This window comes from Zosterops lateralis (genome assembly GCF_965231275.1).
Source record: "Zosterops lateralis genome assembly, chromosome: 26".
Classification (NCBI taxonomy): Eukaryota; Metazoa; Chordata; class Aves; order Passeriformes; family Zosteropidae; genus Zosterops; species Zosterops lateralis.
In genome coordinates this window covers 645,221-671,564 of record NC_139786.1, presented here as the reverse complement: position 1 = coordinate 671,564, position 26,344 = coordinate 645,221, and the positions used below count along the sequence as shown (strand labels likewise).

The 26,344-nt window shown below is 48.0% G+C and overlaps 1 protein-coding gene across 5 annotated transcripts in view; it reads right to left on the bottom strand.

The window, feature by feature from the left end:
* Positions 1-26,344, bottom strand: part of PPP1R12B (protein phosphatase 1 regulatory subunit 12B) — a 77,260-nt gene that overhangs the window by 4,671 nt on the left and 46,245 nt on the right. For 2 of the 5 annotated variants that reach the window (XM_083878229.1, XM_083878233.1), the window contains exons 13-17: positions 17,806-17,896; positions 17,349-17,501; positions 16,461-16,644; positions 15,829-15,941; positions 14,891-14,935 (exon numbers count right to left, since the gene is read on the bottom strand). In XM_083878229.1, coding sequence (XP_083734355.1) covers positions 14,891-14,935; positions 15,829-15,941; positions 16,461-16,644; positions 17,349-17,501; positions 17,806-17,896 — 586 coding nt within the window. Of the gene's footprint in view, positions 1-11,128; positions 11,176-11,346; positions 11,766-14,437; positions 14,516-14,890; positions 14,936-15,828; positions 15,942-16,460; positions 16,645-17,348; positions 17,502-17,805; positions 17,897-26,344 lie in introns of those variants that run through there. The other 3 variants (XM_083878231.1, XM_083878230.1, XM_083878232.1) reach the window with 3 other exon arrangements.

Here is a 26,344-nt window from a genome sequence, read left to right as displayed (position 1 = left end):
GGGGAGTGGGTGGGGAGGAATAAACACATGGGACCAACCCACAGTAAACCAAACTCCCTTATTTCTCTTGCTTGTGGCAAAACTACATTGTCTTGGAGAAAGAGTTAACTCAGATCCTTATTTTAGCCTGAAGTCAATCCTTCCCTCATTAGCCTTTTAAGGCATGGGCTACTTCCATAACCCAGATAGCACCAGGGCTGTTTCCTACCCTGACTGAGCCAATGCTGCTGCATTCCCCACCTGGTTTTTCCCTGCAGATGCTGTGGAGTCACAGCTGCCACTGCCTCACCCACTGCAAGGATTTCCACACCCATGTGTTGGTTTTCATCAAAACCTCACTGCCACGAGAAGCTTTTTTTCCAGGCCCTCTCATTCCCACCTGGCACCTTTCTGTAACCACCTTCTCCAACACCCAGGGACCCCCAGAATTCTGCAGTCCCCCCATGACTGTGGACAGAGAAACCAGACCCTCTGTCAGTCTGCTCCAGGCACAGCTCAGGGCTCTTGGGAGATGTTTGTCACTCACTCGGATGCCCAGATGAATAAAAGGGGAAAATGAGTCAGTCTGAACATGTCTGAAGCTTGGGGTTTGAAAGAAATGAAACCACTTTCAGCACACTGGAAAGTGTTAATGTTTCCCCACCTGTTAATCAGGCTGGTGATCAATACTGCAGCCCTGCAGTGAGGAATGGTTAAACTGAGGAGGAAAGCCCATCCAAACCATGGGGGACAGTTTTAGATTATCTGAACCATCCCAAAGACACTCCAGCTGCAGGAGGAGGAAACCACCTGCTCCTGGTTACAATTAACAGCCACAGAAGCCTCGAGGCTGAAGTTCCCGAGGTCAGGAACTGCTTCCCTTAATGCCACAGCAGTGGGTTAAAACTCAAATATTTCGGGCAATGCTTTTTCCAGACCAAGATCTGTCCCTTCCAACAGAGCAGGCAATGCATATCTGATTTGAGCAAATACCAGAGCTGGAATTAATTTAATGCTCCCATCTAAAATTAGCCTGGCTGTTAAAAACTAATTCCTCCAGGCTTTGACTCCAGCGTGATAATATTTCTTGATGGTGAAGAGGCTGCCTGTACAACGACACAGACCCAGAGGGTTTGTGACAGCTTTTCCCATGACTCTGGAGCTCTCAGCAGTACTGCTGGGAAAGCATTCCTAACTTTCCAACACCTTGGCAGAGGAGGATACCAGCTCTGCTTTGGGGCCTCCTGCTACAGGTGGCTTTCTTCAATTTTTTTTTTTTTTTTTTTTTTTTGTGGTATTGAAATTATTAAAGTACAGCACAGGCCAGCTCATCCCCAGGGGTGAAAGTTGAACACAAACCTGGTTTCACCAGCAATATCAAAGTGTTTGTGGAAAAAGTGCAGTTTAACAAGCTGGTCAGGTTCTGCCTTGTTTTCACCAGAGAGGTTTTGTCCAGCAAGAGCCTACCAGGAGAGCCATACTCCAGGATAGGGGGGAATTATCATACCAGCAATTCCCTACAGCACCAACACAGCTAATCCCAGTGAGAGCCAGGATAGGGCCATACTCCAGGACAGGGGGGAATTATCATACCAGCAATTCCCTACAGCACCAACACAGCTAATCCCAGTGCAGGGACTCTGGCAGCTGCTTCAAACCTGTTGCTGCAGAGGCACCAACCCAAGCTGCATTTAAACCATCCTCTTCCCAAAGGAAACCACAGCCAGGGGTCTCCAAGGGTGAGACAACAAACCCCCACCACGGGGCTCTGCTCAGAGCGTGTGCTGAGCAGGGCAAAAAGGAAAGGAAAAAGGAAAAAGACACTTACTCTGAGTGTCTTTGCGATCGGGGAAGGAGAGGACGGGGGAGAGTCTGACTGAGCCTTCCTGCTGCGAGTGTATTCCTTACTCCTGGTGTACAGGGACGACATGGCCTCGCGGGCTGGGCTGGGCTGGCTCTGAGAAGCAACACCAGTCTTGCTCTCCTGTTGCTCTACGGTGCTGGGCAGGTCCTTCTTCCAAGGTCAGAACAAACTAATTAAACTATTCACAGCTCTGGTAATTAAACCCTCCTGTTTAGGGTGTATAATTTTAGGCATTAATCTGCTGCAGGAAGAGCTGAGGCTCCACAGTGTTTCTTGTCCGAGCAGAAGCAGGGAAGGTGTCAAGGACTCGCTGTGCTGCTGTGCTGGGTCTGCTCTGTGCCAGCCTCACTGCCCGGGCCCCGGCCCGACTTCTCCGCAAAAGGACATTTCCCCTCGACCACAGCGTGCCACGGGCCCACAGGGATCAACCTCTCCCCAGAACTGCAGGAGGCACAAACTCCCAGCTCAAGGAGAGACCTGGAAACTGGCTGGTTTTATCTTTTGCCAAAAAAAAAAAAAAAAAAAGCTAAAAAAAAAAGGAAAGGAAAAGCAAACCCCGATTGACTCCGGAGCGCGGCCGCGAGCTCTGCCCTTGCTGCATGGAGCTGCACGTTTTAAGTGAAACACAAAAGCATAAATCAGGAACAAACGCTGGTTTGGAAAGGGGCAGTCCAGCTGAAGTTGGGTTTTGTTCCATCCTCCTCCTCCACCTCCTCCTCCTCCTCCTCCTCCACCCCCTCTGGCGCCCTTAACCACGCACAGCCTTCTCTCTCCCTTCTCTCTCCCTTCTCTCTCCGTCCCTCCCGCGCTGCCTTCTGACATTCTGACATTCCAGATCCTGACTCGCTCCAAGAGGAATGCTGGAGGGCAGCCAGCAGCAGCGATTCGCTTTCAGCTTGGGATTTGGCCTGCCAAAATTGGGTTTGGGATTGGTTTTGGGATTTGGGCAGGAAAAAAAAAATGAAAAAAAAAAAATGGAAAGGAGGAGAAGGGAAAATCCTTCCCAAGCTTCTGAGGCCTGGTGGGCTGTGAGTGGGATGTTGGAGTGAGATGATGGAGCTTTGCAGAAGTTAAATTCCAGAAGGTGTGTATGGCTGCAACAAAGGGAGGTGATTTAAAGACCATGGAGCAGCTCATGCCATGAAAGGGAGGACACACTTGGGCAGCACAACAGGATTTCTGTTGTTGGCTCATAAGGCTGTTTGAGCCGGGGAAGGGCGGCGCAGAGCTGGTGTAATGTACACTGCTCCAAGGGAGCCTCTGCAATCAAGGAGGAGGGAGAGGAGCTCGGATGAGAGGACAGAGGGTGTGGAGAACACGTACCTCTCCCAAACTCCCAAACTCCCAGCTCTCTGCCAAGCTCTGCTGCTGCCCAAGCTCACTGCAAGTGGCAGAGTGGCTCCCTGCAAAAGTGAGTCCCTTGTGTCCTATTGAAATAGGTCTGTGCGATGTTCCTTTGAAAAATGCCTCAAACAAACTCAGAGAATCACAGAATGGTTGGGACTGGGAGGCACCTCTGGAAATCATCCAGTCCAACCCCCCTGTGAGGGCAGGATCACTTAGGGCAGGTCCCTGTCCTGCCACTGCATCCACAGCGTGTCCTGCTCCAGCTCCACATCTGCTTAATACCAAACATATCCTACCAAGGCCAGGCTGGATGGGGCTTGGAGCAACCTGGGATAGTGGAAGGTGTCCCTGCCCATGGGAGTGGAGTGGAGTGAGATGAGCTTTAAGGTCTCTTCCAATTCAGACTATTCTGTGAAGTGCAGAATAGTATCTATATAAAAATATTCTGCATTGCTCTGAAATTTTGCCCCTTTTTGCACCCTGCTGGGCACCTGAGTAATTTAACTGCCACAGAACTGGGAAAGGGGCTTGGAATAGCAGCTACAGCAATTCTTCCTGCCATCTTTGCTTTTCAGGGGCAAAGCAGCATCATGTGTGACCAGGGAGAGCAGGAGACGGGGCTGCCAGGTTTTCCTGCTGTAAGAAAGTCACAGTGAGATCAGATTTTTGATACTTCTTCACAAGGAAGGAGGGGACTAATCATCCACTGACAGCAGGAGAGGGGAAAAGGGGTTTGGAGAGGTCTAATCCTGCCTGGTAACATCTCTGCATTCCCCTTTCAAGGTAAGGAAATGAAGCCCAGACACACGAGAAGGCAGTGACAGGCACCCCGCTGCTCCAGGAGGCTGGGGCAGGACCTTGATCTTTTCAACCTCCATCTACTGCACTCCTCACACACCTCTCCTTGTGCCTGGAGCCCGGCTCTGCTCCACAACAAGGTAATTCAGACACTTCAGATGTGTATTTATAGACCCTGCACACACACAGGGTGATCCTTTCACACCAGTCTCAGTTTCTGGAGTTTCAAAACAGCGTAAGCGAAACTGGGCAAACTGGCTGGCGGTGCACTGAGTGTCCCAATCCCAGCTCCAGGGCTGACAAAACCCAGCTTAGTCACCAAGGAGGAGCTACACAGCTCGAAATTGCAGAGTTTGGCTTCCCCTCCCATCCAGTCCCAGATAAACCACTCTCACATCCCTCTACGCTCACGTTTCTGCTGAGGAGGGGCAGGAAAGCTCCAAAATCAACAGTTTGGTACAGAACTCGCAGCCCAAATCCAAAATACACCCTGAGCCGTTCCATACTAATTATTTAGTGACCCCGTGTAGATCTCACACAGACTGACTAACAGCCAGTAACTCATTTTAGAGAGAAGGGGAGGCTTGATTAGCCAGGACACAGAGAGCAGAGAGAGATGCAATATGGCAAAACACACCAGGTTTCAGCACTGTTCCAACAAATGCCTGATTTAGGGCTTTCTTCCTGCTGCTTTGTGCAGTTTACTTTCAAGTAGTCCCCAGTGGAAGTATGAAACATGACTCCCCTTCACTGTGCTGCTATTCCTCACAGCCTCAGCTCTGCCATGTTTAAGGTCATTGTTTAGATCCAACTGTTCCTGCCTGTTCAGGAGATTCCTGAGTGAGAACCAGGCCAGCCCAGGCTTTAGCTCTGGTGCTGTGCACTTTAATAAGGAATATTTATACAGCTTTCAGAAAGATATGCACAAAAAATCACCTTCCATGAGCATTTCTGCAACCACTGCACACAATCCCCCGAGGCTGTCCAAATGCTGACTTCATGCTCTGGCTTATTTCTGGGGAAAATCACCTTAAAGTTTCTTTTCCCTTCAGATTATAGAAGCACAACTATTCTATAGTATTATGCCTTTCCCATATTTACATGAAGGAGTGTATTCCCATAGTTAGAGCTTGGTTATGGTCACTCTTCATACACCTTCACTAAGAAGTGGTCAGATTCTTCCTCCAAAGTTTGCTGGGGCACTGCCCAGGCTCCCCAGGGAATGGGCACAGCCCCAGAGCTCCAGGAGGGTTTGGACAAAGCTCTCAGGGATGCAGAGGGTGGGATTGTTGGGGTGTCTGGGCAGGGCAGGAGTTGGACTGGATCGTCCTTGTGGGTCCCTTCCAGCTCAGCAGATTCTGCAGTTTCCTTTTCCATTCAGTTGTCTGTCCTCTCCATTCCTTTAGTGATAACACCTGTGTTTGTACTCCATTTTTAAAATTAGTTAGACAGGAGAATTCATATCCACGAAAATGATGTACCAGAAATAGGATGAAACCCTGAGCTAAATATTTGAGAGGAAAACACATACAGCCTTTTTATCTGTGTGGAAAATCTTCACCTACGGAAAATGATGCTGGTAAAAAAAATGTCAGCAGCACTGCAACATTCCAACTGCAGCAGACAAAAATGGGAAACAAATCTGTGAGCTCAAGCCAGAGCTGCAGTGATGCTCAGGGGTGGTTCAAGCCCACGGCACATTCCCTGAGTGCAGAGGAGGAGAAGCCCTCCTGGGAGACCAGAATTCTGATACAACTTGAAGAACTAGAGTAGTTGGTATTTTTGGAACAAAAATCCCCACAGGGATCACTGCATCAAGCCCTGCCCTGCACAGACACCCCAACAATCCCACCCTGTGCACCCCTGAGAGCTTTGTCCAAACCCTCCTGGAGCTCTGGGGCTGTGCCCATTCCCTGGGCAGTGCCTGAACCCTCTGGGGAAGAAGCTTTCCCCCTGATATCCAGCCTGACCCTCCCCTGGCACAGGCTGATGGTGAGAGGTTACAGAAATGGGTGACAACAGTGGAAATAACCAGAAACAATAAACCAGCACCACAAAAGGTTTGTGTGGATGGGGACAGATGTGGCAGCTTTGCAAAATATAAATGTGTCTAAGATCACAGAGAGGATTCCATTCAGGTGTAAATGCAGCCATGGGCACAAATCCCTGAGACAGCCCCAGGGCTGCCTTTTGTCATGTCACAATCCTGGCCAGGGCTGTACACCAGGGATTGCTCTGGTGGCTCTGGAGAGGTTGTTTCATGTCCATCCAAAACCTGGCTCTGCCTTTTCACTTTTCACACTGGGGGTTCTTTCCTGAACTCAGTACTGTGCTTTGTTCAAAAAAAAACATCACAATAAAATCAGAGAATCACTGGATCAAGGACTGCTGGAAAAACCTTTGAGCCCAACTGTTTCCCCACCACTGCCATGGTCACCACTAGCCCATGTCCCCTGTTCCACATCTACTCCCAAGGATGTGAATGAACACTCCCAGGGATGTGAACACTCCAGGGATGGTGACTCCACCACTGCCCTGGGCAGGCTGTGCCAGGGCCTGACCACCCCTCCAGGGAAGAAATTTTTCCTAATAACAACCTGAACTTCCCCTGTCTCAACTTGAGGCCGTTCCCTCTCCTGTCCTTGTTCCCTGGGAGCAGAGCCTGACCCCCCTGGCTGTCCCCTCCTGTCAGGGAGTTGTGCAGGGCCACAAGGTCCCCCCTGAGCCTCTTTTCCTCCAGGCTGAGCCTCTTCAGCACCCTCAGAACTGTGCTCCAGACTCTTCTCCAGCTCTGTTGCCCTTCTCTGGACAGGCTTCAGCAAATCCAGAGAGATGCTTTGCTCTTTTCACTCACAAATCCAGTTAGAGCACTGCTCATGCAAAAAATCAACAGATTTCACCCAGTTCTAACCATTAAGGATAAAGTAGTGCTAGAACACAGTATTTTCCAGGGGAAGCTGTCTGGCAGTTGCACTCAGCAAGTGTTTTCTGACAGGTTCCCTCTTCCCACCCAGGTTCCTTACAAGGAGGAACGCACCAGCAATTTGCATGAGTACGAACAGGCCGTGTCAGGGAAGCTGAAAAAGCAAACTGCAGTACAAGAACCAGATGGAAACAGCTATTTCAAGCTAAGGGACTTTCCAAAATATGATGTAGAGAAATAAAAATCTCAGGGCCCTCACAATAGTCATGATCTGTTCTGCTCTTTATCTACATTCATCAGATTCTCTACCCACCACATCCAGTCCATGGCTATAAAACGTGTCAGCTCAGCTGTGGAAGTGAATGCCTGACACACAGTAACATTCCAGTGCCACTGGCCAGGCAAATCTGTAACTTCAACACACTATCATCTAACTGTGCCTCCTCGAGCCTGTTCCTGCCCATCCCTCACCAGCAGCAGGCTGTGGTACAGAAGGTTATGTCCATTGCCAAGGATGGAATCTCAGATCAATGAAAAGTCTGCCAATATTGGTAAAACACCCACCCAAACCCACCCACAACAGTGCCCAGCACTGGGGACCTGGTAGGAACCTACTACAGCATCACAAATGGTTTGAAGGGACCTTAAAGCTCATCCAGGTCTATCCCATACCATGGGCAGGGACACCTTCCACCAGCCCAGGCTGCTCCAAGCCCTGTCCAACCCATCCTTGGGCACTTCCAGGGATCCAGGAGCAGCCACAGCTTCTCTGGGCACCCTGTGCCAGGGCCTCATCACCCTCACAGGGGAGAATTTCTTCCAAATACCTGATCTAAACCTCCCATCCATCAGTGGGAAGCTGTTTCACCTTGTCCTGTCTCTACAAGCTCCAGTAAAAAGTCCCTCTCCATCTTCCTTACAGGTTCCCTATAATGAGCAATGGGATGTAAATGAACTAGAGCAGGTGGGAAATTCCTGCCAGGAGGAGTTTTGCAGCCTAAGGACTCAACATCTTGACATAGCAAACAATGAAGCAGCTCCTGCCAAATAATGTTACTTTTCATAGGGAAAGTCCATGTTGAAGCACAAAAAACTAACAATGACTCCAAACATGAGGCTTTTTCTGAAGAGAAGCATGTGGGAGGATATAAACTCTGAACAGAAAGTGACCTTTTAAAGACAAAAGAGAAACAACATCACCACACTTATATCACTGTAACATACCATTTTTCCTACAGTGGTTGTTTCCAAATGATATTTTATTGCCAGAGAATTTGACTCCGATTTTCCAAACAAATTTAGATTACTCCTAAGTTCTCTGCTAGCCATGAGGCAATGCAGCTCCTGCTTTTTGTTCCTTCTGGATATGTCTGGGAGACAAATAATTTACTACATAAATGTGTTCATGGCACCAGGATGGCAGGAGATGAGGACAATTGGCTTCATGGGGGCTTTGCCAGAGAGAAGCAGCCAAGGAACACTGGAGCCACAGAATGGTTTGGCTTGGAAGGGACCTTAAAGGACATTTCATCCCACCCCCACCAGGACAGGGACATCTGTAACCAACCCCGGCTGCTCCAAGCCCTGACTGACCTGGCCCTGGACACTTCCAGACATGGGGCAGCCTCAGCTGCTCTGGGCACCCTGTGCCAGGGCCTCCCCACCCTCACAGCCAAGAATTCCTTCCCAATATCCCATCTATCCCTGATCTCTCGCAGTGGGAACCATTCCCCCTTGTCCTGTCATGCAATGCTTGTTCCAAGTCCCTCTCCAGCTCTCCTGGAGCCCCTTCAGGCACTGGAGGGGTCTCTGAGCTCTCCCTGTAGCCTTTTCGAGGTGAACACCCCCAGCTCTCCCAGCCTGGCTCCAGAGCAGCTCCATGGGCTCCTCTGGACTCATTCCAGCAGCTCCACATCCTTCCTGTGCTGGAACCTCAGAGCTGAGGCAGATTTTCACACTGGGGAGAAGGGCCTGAGCATGACACATCCCAGTTCCATGTGCTGCAGCCCCTTCCCTGTGCCCCCAATCCCTTTTTCCCAAGGCAGACACCTGTGTCACCACCACACAGCCATCAAAACCCACCCAGGTATCTGCTGCTCCAGGCAAGAGTCTGAATTTAGCAGATCAGAGTTTTTGGAGGGTGACTTCAATCACGTCAGGAGAGACATCCTCCCCCAGTGCACTGGATGAGTGACACTGAGGTAGGATCACCAGCTCCCAGAGGGGCACCAGAACCTGCTCCAAGTAGTTCAGCAGAGATTTTTCTCCTTTCCATAGTTTTGAACATGTCATGAGGAGACAGATTTTGACAGCTTCCCACAAAAAGTGATGGGATGCTCTGTTACAGGTATAAGCACAACCATACACTGTTAACCTTTAAAAAGTCAAAAATGACAACCATAAATAGACATAAAACCACAGTGAGATTTATTCTGTCTCTGGGACATGGTCCAGGAGCAATGCTGCTCCTCAGGCCAGTGGCTCTGGGCTGACATTCACCCTGCAGTGAGCACTCCCATCTCCTGGAGTGGCTGTGCTGATCCACACAGCAAAGGAAAGGAGCACAGACGTGTCACAGATCCTGCTGCCACCCTGTCCCCATCACACTGCTCCCAGCTCCTGGGAAGAAAGCAAGAGAATGCCAGGACTGTGTGCAAAGGAAAAGGAGCCTGGGGTGAACTGGGATCATCTGAAGTGACTGCAGAGGCCTCCCAGCTATGCCAGCAGCAGCCAAGGGAGCTATGGGTGGCTGCAGGGCCAACCCCAGCCCCACGGCTGCAGGGGAATGACTTGCTGACAAGTGAGAGAGATCAGTCACCTCAGACTGCAGCACAAGGCTGACAGCAATCCACTAAACAAGATGCTAAAGCATAAAGTTACCTTAAACAGCCGTGAGTTTGTGACCTTGAGAATCACTCCTGGAGGACTGGCTGCTTTGCTCCATCTCCCCAGGACTCAGGGATTTTAGCTGGTTTTGTGTTACTCATCCCCATCCCCATCACTGCTTCACATTACACCTTCCTAATTCAGCCACTGGTTGAGTTAGAGGAATTCACCCAAAGGCATTCAGCTGTAACCCTGTAGCCACATAACCCACTTGGGGCACTTGGCTTTAGGCACAAACAATATGTTTTCTCAGAGCTCTAAACTGGTGCTCAGAGCCAGTTTTCTCAGCTCAGGCTGAGGAGTGAAGTGCTGTAAGAACAGGGACAGCAGTCACCCAGGCTGATGCCCTTCTCCACATACTGAGCTTAAGAAAAACCAACACGAGCACATCAGGCTGGAGAACCCACAAGGCAAATCTTCTGTGCTGATGTGAAGCATTCGCAATAAATTTATAAATAAATAAAAAGAATATTTGCAGCATGAATTTTAATTTCTCTGCTGCCTGTCTGCCCCCTCTGCCTCCCAGAGAATGCAGAGCACTCCAAACACGATGAGGATGTTCTTCATCACATTCAAGCTCTATGGCAAAGCCTCAGCTCATGCTCCTTCCTGCAGCACTTTGCTGCTATTTCATCCTGCTATACATATTAAAGATCTTTCCTTGCAGCACACACAGCCCGTTAGAGCAATATGTTTATAAACAGGACTAAACAGAGGCAATATCTCCCAGCCTTATGTTACACAGAATTAAATGCTCTCTAATTTAACTACACGATGCGAGTGACGCACGGTGCCACCTACGTGCCCTTGGACAGGAGCCAGATGGTTTCCCTCCCACATCACACCACATCTCTGCCAGAAATAAACATTCAGGGGTAAAACCAGGGGAAAATACACATCTCCTCAATCCTTAGAAGAGACCCCAGGCCAGCAGCAATGAAGCACAGGATGAACACCACCATATAGTGCTGTCTGGATTGAAAAGATTTTAGTTTCTTATCAGCTGGCCACAAGTTCATCTATTTTGTTCCTTTTACTGGTCAACTTTCCCTCGTATCCCAGCAAAACAACTCAGCTCTTGCAGACATACCTTACCATATTAGGCAACGTGAGTCCTGAAAGTGGAGGGCTCGGAGCCTTCCTTGGCTTCCAAACACAGTCCAGGGGCACGGCGATGGCTGCACCAAACTGGGAAAGGGGCAGCAACAACCAGGGACCCCCAGGGCTCCCAGCACACCCACCCTGCCTCCAACAGGACACTCACAAAACACTCAACAAAACCTCTTCCTCATCTTGTAGTTGTTCAATACATACATCCTTTACAAAAAGGCTGAACAAAAGTTGAACTAAAGCCTCTCTGTGGAAGGATAAAGTGGCACTGAAAGCAAAAAAATATAGGTGAAAAATAGGACACACCAAAATCAGGACTCCCAGGTCATGGCTCTGAATCAGCAATAACATTAAGGCATTGAATTTGCATAAGGAATTTTCCAGTTCGTTCGTGCTCCCTTAGAACTGGTGGAATTAAGCTGAGAAATCTGCCCTTCTAAGACAGAGATTTCATTTATATTGGTATCCAATTGCATCTGGTGATTTGATGGTAACAGTACAAGTAGGCAGAACACTTATTTACAAACCAGAGAGAGGCTGGTTCGTTCCATAAATCAAAGTGCAGGGAGACAGGAATGGAGCCTATTTAATCCACTTACTGCAACTGTAATTCACAATCAAACGTTTCAGTGCTATTCCTCTATAAAACTTAATTCCATTACTGTGTCTGGGGTTTATACTGGGCTATACAGACTGTCCTGAAGGCAGTTCATGACAACAGACATTTTGTTTGATACTTTTACTGCCCAGAAATTCTATTTTACAAGCACAACACTCACTGTCTTCCTCTGAATTTAAAGTTTTCATTTGACAAACTCTCCCGTGGATGAGGCACATCTGTAATGCTCTGGCAGAGAACTGCAAGGAGAAACAATCCTTTAAATGATTATAAACATTTTCTACTTGCTCTCTACGCTCTGTCATTTAAAACATACTTTTCTTCCAAATTTGTTCCTAATTGTTCTTGCTGTGCAATGGCAGAAGTTGCACACAGAAGTTGTGGCTGCCCCAACCCTGGAAATGTTCAAGGCCAGGCTGAATTTGGGCTTGGAGCACCTGGATGGGCTTTAAGTTCCCCTCCAACCCACACCAGGCTGTAATAAATTCTATTATTTTAAGTCAGGGCCAAGTCAAAGCCAGTGGAGTCAGGGGTAAAGAAAATCTGGTCTGAAATGGAACACTGGAATGTTCTCTTTAGTCTTCATCATCCTCCTCCAGCTGCTGCAGCCCAGCCCAGCCATCGATCCCTCTCTGCTCTGACTCTGCTGCATTTGTCCTCACCAGGACTGGAAATCTCATTGGTGTTCTGCATTAGTGGATTGAGGGAACAGGGAAGGTTTCCCAGCTCCAGCCTTCCCCTGGCTCAGTCTGGGTCTAACACAAGCCTTCAGACTCTCCTGATTTTTATTTTCTGAGAACCAGAGACAAGACTGTGCCCAAGCTTTTCCCCCACCTCTGCATTGAGCTCAGGTCTCCCCAGACCACACAAAAACTCCTTCCCACTGGAATCACAGAAAAACCTCTCTCAAAGCTGCTTCCCCAGAGGCTTTTTCCAGCTGAAGCCCTCGTACCCTTGAACGTTTATTCCACAATAAAACTTTGTCTGCTCTTCCAACTTTCCACAGTGCATGCAGGCAGTCTGCATCCCAAAGAGGGAGCTGGGCTGGGAGCAGAACACATGGAGGATCCTGACACATCCCACTGTGAGACCTCTTAGTTGCCTAAACCTCAGCCAAAGTGTCTGGGCTGCTTTCCCACTCTGGTGCTCATGAGCTCAGGCAAAATAATTCATCCACTTCTGAGAATTAGAACAACATGTATTTGCTCCTATTTTTTTTTTTCCCTCAAAACTGCCTTTACCTTTCCTGTGCTGGTCTCCGGCACTGCAGAGCTTGGGGGAGGGATTTCAAGTAAGGCCTTTTTTTGGCTTCCATGAAAATCATCCTGATATCAGCCAAGATATAAACACTGGAGGAAAAATGCAACTGTTCCCATAAAATCAGATTTTTTGGGGTTCTGTTTCTAAATGGGGCACTCCAGACTGTTGACATTTGGCACCTGCCATTCCAGAACTATAGTTCCTGAACTTTCTTTATTTCTTATATTAACTGTACTTTCTTACTGGCACTAGAACTGAGAACAGAGAGCTGTTCCATGATTCATGCCAAAGTGATGGCCAGTTAGGACAGAAATCTCTGATCTGGAGCTCAAATAAACCAGGGCAGACTGACCAAGTGACACGATGCTGGAGGCATGCATTCAAGAAAATAAACTGGGAACTGGATAAAAACAAGAGGACTGGGAAAATGGGAAAAACAGCTCCAGCAGAGTGGGAAGAGAGTCTAACCCAGGTCTAAAGTACTTTGGGTGCAGAAGAAAGCCCAGTGCTGGTGCCCTGAAGCACCTGTACAAGAGGGCTGATGGAACTGAAGGGAAGTTGCTTTGTTGTTGGATGGATCCCACAAGAAAATCACATTCAGTGTTAGACAAAAGGAATCCTTGCTGTTAATCTGGGGAAAACCAGCATTATGAATTGTAAGAGACTGGGTGACCTTGGGCAGCTGGATTCTCCTAAAGTGGAAAGTTTATCCATTTACATGAGCAGTGAGGACTGTGCTCAATAAAATCTTCAACAATTTTAGGACCAGACTCCAGGAAGCCTCCAAACCTGCAGCCTCAGCTCCTCTTTTGTCTTAATTTAGGTAATCTGGGACAACTTCCCAGAAGAACAAGACATTCCCAGCAAGTTCCAAACGTGCCTGCTGGAAACAAGGTGTCCCTATTACGATTATTACTTTTTACATATTACAAAACTCCCCTCCTTCAGTCTGACTGTGAGGCAGCAGAAATGTCAAAACCCATTTTAATGACGATAAATGGCCAAATCTTTCCTGCAGGGTTCAGTGAAGATTTCAAGAAACCCTGCACTGTGATGAGCAGGAACTCCTGTGGGAAGAGCTGGGCTCCTTGAAGCAGGTGATGCTTCTGTGAGCAGGAATATCTCACATTTGGAGTGGAATAAAGTGCAGAGTAAGCAATGGCTGGCATGGAGAGATAAGCCCACACCAGGAGCCATCCCAGCACCACGTGGCTCTCTGCTCCCAGCAAGGCTTGCAGTGACTTTGCTGCATTCTGGCTGAATATTGCAAGAAGGAAAACAGAGTCTGAAGAGTGTTATCGCAGATTTTCAGCAAAGAACCTGCTAATTCCAACTAAGTGATGCTAAAATCACTCTACTGCATTGCAAAGTACAGAAAAAGGCTACACCAAGTTCAAGGTTTTCCAGCAAAAATGGAACATCCCACAAACAGGCTGACCCCCAGGCAACCTTACATTTGCTGTTTCTCCCAGGTCTTCCACATTGCACTTTAATAGCTTGGAAATGTCTTTAGCTTTGACATTGTCAGTCAGTCATGTTGTCAGGCTCAAATGTGTTTCAGACAAAGACAAAAAAAACCAAAGGAAACCAAGGTAATTTGGAAAGACTCAGTAATTATTGTAAAAGGAAAGAAATGGCCTCAAAGCATGAGACTATTTCAAGAACAGGGGAACACTGAACAACCTCTGATGTGCTGCTTGGGAAGACTATTTCCCACAAGAAAACAAATCTGTGAGGAGACAGGAGGGCAGATTTCAGAAATATAAAACATCCTGTCCAAAAAAAACAGCGATTCCAAGATTTAAGGTCACGCTTTCCCCAGGACACCTGAGATCCCAGTGCCCCAGCACTGCAGCCCCCTGCTGCATCCCCTCCAGGCTCCACAACTCCAGGAGCCAACACTGAACTCAGGGCACTCTGCAGATTTACCTGATCTTTCAGAAGAAAAATCAGTAAGGAATTTTCTGCTTGGAATTACGTCCCTGCTCAGACTCCTGAGCAAAGCCTGAACCTCTTCTACAGACAAGAATAAAAGCCACAGGACACTCTGTCACCAACACCCAAGGGTGACATATCAATGATTCAGACACATGGTCCCACTTACCCGAGTTTCCTTCACTTCCTCGTTTCCATCAACTTCATCATCATCCTAGGAGGAAAGGTAAACAATGGAATTAGGCAGCTCTGGAGACAACAAAACTTTATCCCAAGAAGGTAACATATTGTTTATAGAATCACAGAATCATTAAGGTTGGAAAAACCCTCCAAGACCAACAAATCCAATCTTTGACTGAACACACCATGTTAACTCCACCACAGCACAAAGTGCCATTTCTATGTGTGTTTTGAACCCTGCCAGGAATGGTGACTCCACCACTGCTCTGGGCAGCCTGTACAAGTCCCTGACCACCCTTTCAGTGAAAAAATTATTTGATGCCAATGTTAAGAAAACTTGTGTCAAAAGAAATGCCTGTCCAGGTGCTTTTGGCTAATCATCAAATGAGGTCTGGTGTCCTAATGGCCATTTAGGAGATCTTGGTATTGAGGACACAATTACTCTCCTGAGATGGCTCCTGCCATTTCTGAGGAGTTGGGAGGAAGTCCTTAATACACTGAGGGAAAAAACCACTTGGAAAAACTGCACACCTGAAATATTAACATAATACTGACTTCCAAAATCATCTCCAGTTGAGTTAGATTCCAGGTGGGAAGACTTGTCATCCCGGGTATCTGGCACTTGTGTAGCCTCTCTAAGCCACTGGATTCTCTCCTGAAAAAAGTGATCTATTTTCCCAGCTGAGGCTCTAACCAAAGTTTGGAGGGCTGGATTTCTTCCCTCAGACTGAAGAAATCCTCTGAAACCAGGACTAAGAGAAATGACCACGACACAAACAGCTCTTCTGCACTTGTGCTGTGAGTTTTCCCTGGTGATGGGAGGGGACCCAGGCACAGGTAATCAGTGGACTGGGAAGAAAACCATGAAGCTTGGAACTGGAAGAAAATTCACCATGGAGTTTCTCTTTCTAAGGAAGTCAAACTCACATCTTGTGCTGAGAAGATGATGCCGGTGCCTCTCCGTCGCTCCTTTGGCCGTCGCCGCTCTCGGATCGACTGTTTGTTCAGGGATCTGTCATCTGAGTCCTGATCTTCACACTCTGGCCAAGCAAAGAAAGACTGCTTTGGTTTCAGTGATTTAAATCTCTGCTTTTGCTAAGGTTCTGGGGTTCTTTCCAAGCTGATCAAGGTCATCTTGCTTTGTGTTATATTACAAAGGAGCTATTACACCAAATGAAATGGAATCTCAGTGTCTACCACAGCTGGATACTCAGACTCCTTCCCTCACCAGAGCCAGGAAGGTTACCCCAGCTGCCAGCTCTCCCCCAGGTTATCCTGACTTCCTCCTATTCTGAGGACAAACTGGACTAGGGGAACCTCTTTCCCCAGCTCTGATACCTAAATGCTCCATGACCACTGTCTCACTTATCTATAAAAGGAAAATATCCTTTTCTCCCTCAGTTAGAAGCAATAGGAATTTGTTTAATTTCATTTAAACAAATACTATTTGTTCTGAGATGTGGTAGCTTCCCTCAGAATACCAAGTAAACTTTTCTCTCCATCTGTACCCACAAGAAAACCCTTCAGCTTTGTCTGTTCTTCACTCTCCTGGTACATACCATTCTTCTCCATCTCCGTGCCTGCTGCTCTGAGATCTGCTGGATTCACGGAGTCCAGCCCTAGATATTTATTTGTTCGAGTCAGGTATGAACTTGTGTAGAGCAGAGGTGTTGCTGTGGAAGGAGACACAGGTGTGGTGGGTTTGTCAGGCTGTGCTGGGCCCCTCAGTCGCCGATAGACGGTCTAGAAACAAAGAGCCATGACACAAAAATGAAAAGGAAGTAGCAGGTTTTGGATTTCAGGGAATTGCAGTAATTTTTCAGAGTGCAATGTTTTCTTCCCTGCTGCTGGAAGTGATCACCTGTGCTTGCCAGATCACGTCCATTCTATCAGATAAGGATGGATGTTAAATTGCACAGCTACACTGTAAGAGCACCCTCCACAGCTGGGAGATCTGGGATCAATCCCTTTGTCCATACAGCTCACAGCAGGAGACACAAGTTATCTATTAGAGATACATGATTTAGAGTGAAAAAACCAGAGGTGGTAGGAGGGGGCAGAAAACTGGTCTCCAGCTTTCCATTACACAGGGAACATCTGTGGAAAAAGGTGAACACGAAGCCTCTGCCCAGTCTGCACAGCAAGGATGGATCCAGGCCACGTTTCTATCATTAGCCTCCTCATTACACTTTCTGGGATCTACACCATTTTATTTTCTGGCGAGAGACAGAAAGGTGAAATTCCCAGAGGAGAGCAGAGGCACAGCTGAGCTCCAGCACCTCCACACTTTGTGCTGAAACACTGCTCTTCACTCAGCAGCACCTCTCTCCAGCCAGCCTGGCCCCTTCAGAATAAAAATACAACACCCAAAGAATCTCTCCTGATGGCAGCTCTCCCACATGGCTTTGTTAGCTGTGAGGCAAGGGGTGCAGAGGCAGAAGCATCACCTCGTCGTCGGTGCTCCTGCCCCAGCGCGCGCGGCTCTCGCTCCTGTCCCCGCCGTCCTCGGCTCTGTCCCCGGGCTGTTCCTGTGCCGCGCGCTCCGCCCGCGACCGGCTGAACGTGCGCTCGGCCTCCTGCAGGTCTGTCAGGGTCACCCCCTGCAGGGAAACACACACCGTCCGTTTGTGCTCAGAGTCATTGAACCCCACACTAGTGTGGCTTAAAGCACATCCCATCCATTTGTGCTCAGAGTCACTGAACCCCACACTAGTGTGGCTCAAAGCACATCTCATCCTACTCCTACCACGGGCAGGGACACCTTCCACTAGCCCAGGTTGCTCCAAGCCCTGTCCAACCTGGCCTCGGACACTTCCAGGGATGGAGCAGTCACAGCCTTTCTGGGCAACCCAATTATCAGCTCTCTTCATCCTCCACATGACTGTGGGCATTTCCATTGTGTACCTGGGTGGACCTGCGAGTCTGCCGGGCCTGCCTTGACCGTGCCTTCCTCAGTGACTCTGCCTCCTCATCCCTCACTGGAGTCAGATATGACCTGGAGAAAAAAAAAAAGGTGCACAAGAGGTTAAAGGAAAAGCAGATGATATGCCTTCCTGTCTCTGTAGACACCTGAGCTATTATTCTCTTTCTCATGGAAAAAAATTAATTTTAGCTCCATCTGCTATTGCTGTTTCTTTGGGAAGAGTTCCCCTTGAGAACACAATACACATGTTCACAGCACCTTCTCCCCAGAGCTGCTCAATAAACCCTATATGTTCTGTTAAAAAGGTGCACCTATTTCTGTATATTATCTGCACCATTCCAAATCATTGCATCGTTAGAAAAAGAGCCCCACTTCTCATAAACGCCCTCTCACTCAGACAAAAACCTAAGAACAGAAATCCTGTGCTGGTGCATTCCTCAGACCCTCCTTCCTGTCGTTACAGTCATGATCATATTCCTGCAATCTGCTGCCTTCATCAATATGAAACCCATCACGCCAGGAGCCACTGAACTGCAGGAATCACAGAGACACACGCCTTGGAAAGAGGCAGAGAATTAAAGAAATGACCTTCACACTCTGTGTAAACCAATCTCCTTAACCCTGAAAAACCCACAGTGAAACACAGACCTGGGCACGACTAGATTTCATCAAAGCTGGGAGAATTCAAAAGAATTATTCACATGAAAATACATAAACTACACCCTCTGCTCTGGCATTCACTGGGAGGAACTGGTGAGGAACTGGTCAGTGCTTTGAGTCAAGGAGTGCCCAGCAGTAAATTATTTCTATACTGGAGAAGAGGTCTCAGTCTTATGAACAGTTAATTAAACTTCAGCCTGGTTAATATGGAATGATTATTCCCACTGTCCAGGGATGAGGGTGCTGGAATGTTCTCTGCAGGTCTATCACTGCAGGTTAACACTGTACCAGAGGTCTGGATGTGTTCAAAGGGCAGTGAGCTCAGTGAGGGATGAAGGTGAATTCACTTCCTTTGTCCTCAGACTCTTCCTGGTTTTAGTCAACCACCTTCATGGCAAAGGCTGAAGAGGATTTGCATCTGATCCAGTGTGTTAAGACATTTATTAGAGAGTTCACTAAACTGCTGCACTGTGACAAAACCACAGAGAATTCGAATCATTCTAAAATAATCTGCTGTGGTGGGGTTTACGCCCCCTCAGGGCCTGCATTCAGTGCTGGTTCAGCTGTGTAGCAAATGCAGCCTGGCCCCCAGGGAGGAATCCCCTTCACGGGGGTTTATTGGCTTGAGGGAGGTACAGACAGTCACCTCCAGGCTCCTCAGGTGTTGTGGGGCTCAAGTGAGAGTCTTCTCACCTGAACTGGTGCAGGGATGTGACCTGATATATAATGCCCTGAACATCCCTGATCTCCAGAGGCCAAGGAAAGTGCAAAGGATTGAATCTGTGCCAGGGATGACTCCTGGAGGGGCGAGCACTGATCTCTGCTCTCTGTGACCAGACACAGGACCCAAAGGAATGACATGAAGCTGCGTCAAGGAGGGTCAGGCTGTTTATTGTGAAAAAGGTTCTTCCCCCAGAAGGTGCTGGACTCCCCAGGGAACAGGCACAGCCTCAAGGCTGCCAGAGCTCCAGGAGTGTTTGGACAACACTCTCAGGGATGCACAGAGTGGGATGGCTGGGGTGCCTGTGCAGGGCCAAGAGCTGGACTCAATAATCCCTGAGATTCCTTCCCACTCACGAGATTCCATCACTCTTTGAACTGTGCTCTGGGAGCTGCCTGCAATGGAGGTGTCCCCAGCTGTGAGCCTGCAGAGCTGCACTCCCAGGGTGTGATTTATCACCTCCACTAGGAGCCTCCAGTCCAGCCCTGTGGATGCACTGCAGAGGAGCTCGTTTCTTCCCATTGATTATCCAGACAGGCACACGAGCTGTGATGGATATGCCAACACGGGAAGCGCCTACACTTCAGAGGGATGACTGTCTCCCAAGAATCTGCTGTTTCACGAACAAAAAAAGCTGCTGTTTGATGAGTAAAAGCTGTGCAATTCCTAATTTTGCAGAGCAGGATGCCTTCTCCTTTCCCTGCTGCAGTGTGTGTGTGCACTGTCCAGGTAATGGCACATTAAGGAAACAATGAGCATTTTCTGCAGTTTTTGACACAAGCAGAATCGCTGCTATTTGCCCAGCAGCCAGGAGCAATAAGCCACCTACAGGAAGAAGGCATTTGCAAAATATACTGCAAATGAAGTTCAGAGCAGTAGTAAAACAAATATGAATTCCTGAAATACATAAACCAAGTAAATTTGTAGCTCAGTACAGTATGCAGTTTACTGCAATGGCTTTGAATCAGTGGAATTTCAACCAGTGGAATTTACTCTGCTATGAGGACACAGGTATGTAGGAGCTACAGGTATAGAGAGGACAGAACAGGTTTTCAAATGAGTTTCAGGAAAGGTGTGGCAAATCTGTGGGGACCAGATCAGCTCCAGGTATGGGGAGGGGCTCTGCAGCAGAGGCAGCCCTGGCACTTGCAGGATTCCCTTGGTGCAGTTCAGCCACAGCTCTGCTGTGGGTATGGCAAGAGAAAAACCATTTTGGGTCTCTTACCCCATCATCCTCGCAGGCTTTTTCCCCTGTGCTCCCCCAGAATTTATACAAAAATACAGTTACAGCATTATTAGCAATTCTGGGAGTCCAGGCTGTAAGAGGGACTCGATCTTCAGCTGAGCACATCCTGCAGGTCAGCGTGGCTCAGCCTGGGCCGCAGCCGCAGTCCATCACCAACTTTTGGGTCCTTTCCATTTACACAATTCATCACTTCCTGGAGCTCCCCCAAGGCCATTTACAGCATGAGATAACCGAATTCTCTGAGGCAAGTCAGCAGAGCCACTGCACGATGACAGAGCTGGTTTCTGCAAGGGAGCAGCCCCAGCCTGTTCTGGGTATCTGCACACAGCAGGCACTGCAGGCTCAGTGTGCCCTGCCTGGGACCCCCCCGAGTGCTTTGCTTTTTAATTTGGGGTAAAGGGAGGGGAAAGGACAGATTTTACACTGTGTTGCTTTGCTTAAAAATTGAATTTTGAGATACCTGAGTGTGCTCAATGGGCTGGGAGACAGAGAGAACAAATGCCCAGGAAGGAGATGTGAGCCAGATGAAGCTCAGGGCTGGGCTGGGCTGGGCTGGATGGCACAGCAGAGCAACACGCTGCTCTCCAAAGCACAGACACTGCAGAGCACAGCAGGCTGCAGGGCACGAGCACCAAATGGGGTGTGAGGCAGCCACTGAAAAATCCACAGAGTTTTTAATTATGTTTTAAAGGAACATGCTGCTTGCTCAAGTGCCATGCCTGTGTCATCCTGTAATTCAAGCAAATATCTCAGGGTCCAACCAGACCTTCAAAGGAAAGGCTCTATGTGTTTTTCTTCCTTGCAATAAGGTTTCTTTGAGAAATACTTGCAATAAGAGCAGCCATCACACCAAGCTCAAGGCATGTATAAAGCAGAACAGATTTCTACCAGAGTTTTGGCTGTAAGTTCAAGGAGAAGAACAGAAATCATTCAAGATGTGTATGTGAGAGTCAGCAAAACCACTGCAGAGGTTTACAGCTCCCACAGACAGAGAGAAGTGTGTCCTGCTGCCCTGAGAGAGCTACAGGCTTCTGGTTTGTGTATTAGCTGGGAAAAAAAATGGTAACTGACTGATGGACCTGGCTCCCACTCCATTCTGCCTATTTTCAAGAAAACACCTATTTTTGTCTGTCAACTCTTTCACCAAAGAGAGTGTAAAACTCAAATGGATCCCAACCACTCATCACTACGTCAAGACAAAAGGAGCTGCAATAAAATACCAATAAAAGGGGGATTCAACCCAGGAAGTAGAAAGGCTGGACATACAGGCTGGTAAATCAGGAATACAGGAGCAAATCTGTATGTTAGAGAATGATGGCCAGAGGAAAAGAAAATACTGTGAGGAGAAACCCCTCCCAAGTCAAGGGTGAATGATACGAAAAAGAGAGTTACAACTGTTGGTTGGTGCACAGGTAACAAGAACAAAAGAAGAGTATAATACCCCTATTCCAAACACTGCAGTGATTTAAAAAGTCTTTGTCACACATATATCTATTTCTCAGGCACACACACATATATGCACATGTATATATATATATTAAAAAAAAACTCACATGGAAAAAGGATGATAAGAAAAAAAAAAAAAAGTCAGCAAAAGCCTCAAGTCCAGATACTGTTCCCCTGGAAACAACTGGAAAAATACAGCATCCCAGCAATGCATTCCTACAAACTGGAGAGCTGCCATTAGCAAATAACTATCTGTGAGCTGGAGGAGGGAGGATAAGCAAGGGCAAGTTTTGCAGGCAACAATGCTGAGAGCAGTTCCCAAAATACAATTCCTTAAGTTAGAAAATGAACTATGTCCCCAGCAGCGAGTCAATCATTGGCAGCTACATGGAACCAAGTCAGAAAAAGAAACTTTCCTGCTCTTATCCAAGCAACAGGTTTTGGTTCTTCCCTGAATTCATCCCTGTGCTGACATGTTCTGCCCATCAGCCCACTGCAACTGGAAATAGTCATGAGAGAAGCTGCCAGAAGCTGGATGTGCTCTGAGAGACCCTTCCAGGCAGGAGAGAAGGATAACACATCAGACTGTGAGTGCTGGAGCTGGGAATGAGGGGGGGACAGACTGACAATGCTCTTGTTTAATAAGCTGAGGACAGAGGGATAACAAGATCATAGTACCAAAGCCTTTCACAGCTGGCTGGAAAAGGCTTGGAGGAGAATTCCCCATTTTCAGGCTTTTGCTGCTGGGAGCTGTCGTGTTTCCACCTGGACAATGAATCCTCAGCTCGTGCAAGTTTGTGTGTCTGAATTTCACCCCGATGGTTACAGGCTGATTAGCAGGTTCACTACCAGCAGATTAACTTCTTTATTTCCCCCAGCTCTGCTTTGCTCAACACGTTAAGGTGCTGATCCGAGAGATTAGGAGACTGGTGATCTTTGCCACTTGTTAATCAAAACAAGCAGCTCCCTTTATCCCTGCAGAACTCTTGTTTCCATGGGACATTTACAATGGGGTGAGGTTGTACATATGACAGCTGAGGCTGCAAGAACACTTCCCATCAATTTTGGTCCTTTTCCATGCCCCATCCCTGGAAATGTCCAAGGCCAGGCTGGATGGGGTTTGGAGCAGCCTGGGACAGTGGAAGGAGTCCCTGCCTGTGGCTGGGGTGGGATGAGATGAGCTGTAACATCCTGACCAACCTCCCAACCCAAACCATTCTGTGGTTCCATGTCCAGTTCTGTGTGTGGCTCTCAGACAGCAGAGCTGCTCCTTCTGTGCTGTGTCTGCCCCGTGTCCCCAGAGCAGCTCCTTGTGCCTCCCTGGTGGCCTGGGCTGCTCCAGTATGAGGTGAGGAGTGCTCAGGCTGCAGATCCAGCTGGGACACAGCCCTGCAATCCCTCTGCCAGAGGAATAAAATACAGTGTGGGTACTCCTGGAGCTCACCAAGTTTGGGGCTGGGGGAGTCAGCACACATAGGAGAAGTTTTTAATGATCAATATAATCCCTTCACATTAATGCCACTCAGCATATGGTGAAGAGTAAAAAGGCAGCAAACATCACAGTGATCATATTCCCTAAACTGGCTGCAGTAACTGTTGCTGTGAACTCAGGCTTTTCAAATTCTGCCAGAAGAGGAGAACACGTACTTTTTAAAAAAACAAAAAACAATCCAGAAATTCTTTCTGTAAGAGAAAAGCACAGAGTGCTGCAACCCCAGAGCAGAGGGAGCTGACAACACCTGAACTGACAGTCTGCCCTGTCTCTGAGACACTGAATGTGTCAGCTGTGACAAAGCTCACCAGGATGGAATATTTTGCAATTGTTTGTGTTCAGCACAGGGCTTCAGGTGTCAATACCCAGCACTGAGTGTGTTGTCACCGTGCACTCTCTGCAGTTCTCAGGAGCTGCAACTGTGCATTAAAACTGTGCATTAAAAATCTGCTGCAGGACCTGGAGCAGGAGGGAACTCCACTTCCTGCCACTGACAGAGGAAACCAATGTCCTGCCTCTGCCAGTATCCCTGTCATTTGAAACTGAACTAACACAATTTGACATTTTCAACAATTTTAAGAAGACCTGTTACAGCTTTCCCAAAAGCTGCTTTACGGTCTGAAACAGGAAATTTTCCAGGGCAGAAAATCCTGGGGGGAAAAAAAATAACTTGTCAAAACTCTGTGTATTTGGGAAATTGTCTTTTGCAACTAAAAAAATAAAGTAAAATCCAAACTTGGTGGTGATAAGGCTCAGCTGCTGAAGCAGATAAGCCCAAGAGCGATGTTCCCCTGCCAGGGAATTCCAGCAGCCTTCCACTGCCACCTTGTGGGAGCAGGAGGAGCCTGAGCAGCTCCAAGGAACAGGATCACACATCAGCCCCAGCTGAATTCGGCAAAATATCACTGAATGTTACTAATGCATCAAAGTCAGAGTCGCTCCCACTGAGTCATATTGCAATTTCTTAGCCCGTGGCTTTGAAATTTCCAGTGTCCATTGTTCTCAGGGACAGAAGATAAATTAAGTTTGCACAAAAACTTTTCAAATGGAAATGCCAGGGAGGTTACCTGGTTTCCTTGGCTCCTCCACCTGTCACATCCCCAGCTCAGTACCATGGATCACAGAATTTAACAGAGCAGCTAATTTAGTGCTGAATTAGCTCTCAGCTGTAGCGACACACAAGATTTCTATAAATATTCCAGGCACATCCTTGGCTTTAATGCCCATTTTGGACGCAGAGAAGTAGCTGAAGTAGTCAGAGTTAGTAAAGCCCAGCCCTGAACACCCAAGCAGTGGCCTGGGATGGCCATCAGTGCCATCAGCCCCAGGGTGAAGCTCATGCAGCAGGGCAGTGGGTCCCATTAGTTCAGCCAAGAGGAATTGCACACACACTCAGCATGGACGGGGCTGGGGAAAGGCAGTTTTACCTTCTGCTCGCTCCATGCTGCCAAGCTGCAGTTCTTTTACAGTGCTTAGCTCAAGAGTGGTCCCTGCTTCCTTTCCTTGACCATTCCTGAAGGATCCTGCACGGATTCCTGCTTTTGTTAGCAGGCCAACCTACGGTCTGGGCTGCCCAGCCTAAAGCAAATGCCAAAATATCCACCCCCCTTCCCCTTCCCCTGTGTGGATAAAGCCCTGAGCCTGGGCAGGCAGCACAAACACACACCTGCTCCCCACCCCTGCAGGAAACCACGCTGACCCCAGCCCACACCTCGACCTTACTCCAAATAAAAATACAGCCTGATTTCTGATCCAGCAGGAGCAACCTCGGCTCTTCCCAACAGGGACAATCCCATGGCCAGCAGAATTCCTGCCCTCCCACGTCATCTGCACCAGCAGCCTTTGAAAAAAGGGACAACTTTATCTGAACACGATTAACTGCAGAGGCAGTGGCAGGGAAATGCTGTCACAGCAGGTGCCAGATGATCGTTCTGTTCTTCACAGGAGAGAGAAACCTCTTAACTTCTTGTTGTCCACTGTGTAGTGAGGACAGGAATCCTCCCCTTGCCTTGTAGCATCTCCTTGCATGAGCATCCCACTGCTCTGCTCCCCCAGGGACCTCTCCCAGGAGATTAGGACCACTCAGCTTTATGTCAGTCACTGATAAGGATTATAGAGTCAAATGCTATTAAAAAAATGGTAGCAGTGAGCTCTAGCTCACAATCTTTTCTGTCAGCTCCTCCCAAGTGACACTTAAATACCTCTCGAATGCAAATCTCATGGTTTAACTTTGACAGAGATCAGGGACATTCATCAGACCAAAAGGGTTAAGGGACATAGCAGGTGACACATCCGTGCTCTTCCCAGAGGAGGCACACTCAGAATGCCCACAGGACAAGAATCCTTTAAAAGGACTTGCCAAAAATTGTTCATCTAAACAGTACTGATGGAGGAGGATTTAGTTATTAATATATTAATAATATATGCTGCTATAATTAGCAGCTGGATCCTCAGAATGAGAAAAATTCCTCTTGGGAATGAAGCAGGAAATAGAAGTGTTTGTCAAACACAGTTACCTGCCGTGTCAGTGATTTCCTTCAGCTGAAAAGCATTTCTAGAGGAGACTTTAGAGGGTAAGAAGGCATGGGCTGAGCAGAGCTGCCAGCCCCAAAACTGCCCAGGAAACAAATCCATCTCACTCCTGCTCTGGATTTATCATGGAACGGTTTGGGTTGGAAGGGACCTTAAAGCTCCTCTAGTTCCATCCCCTGCCATGGGCAGGAGCACCTTCCACTGTCCCAGGCTGCTCCAAGCCCATCCAGCCTGGCCTTGGTCACCTCCAGGGATTGGGCAGTAATATGAGAAGCTGGTCAGAATAAATTAAAAACTAAGGAGGAGAGAGAGATGAGTTTCCTGTCTCCAAGAGCAGGTCTGATGGCAAGTGCTGGAACCACCCTGCTGGAACCTTCCTGAGGAACAGGAAGAACACTCACAATGGCAGAATTCACTTGTATA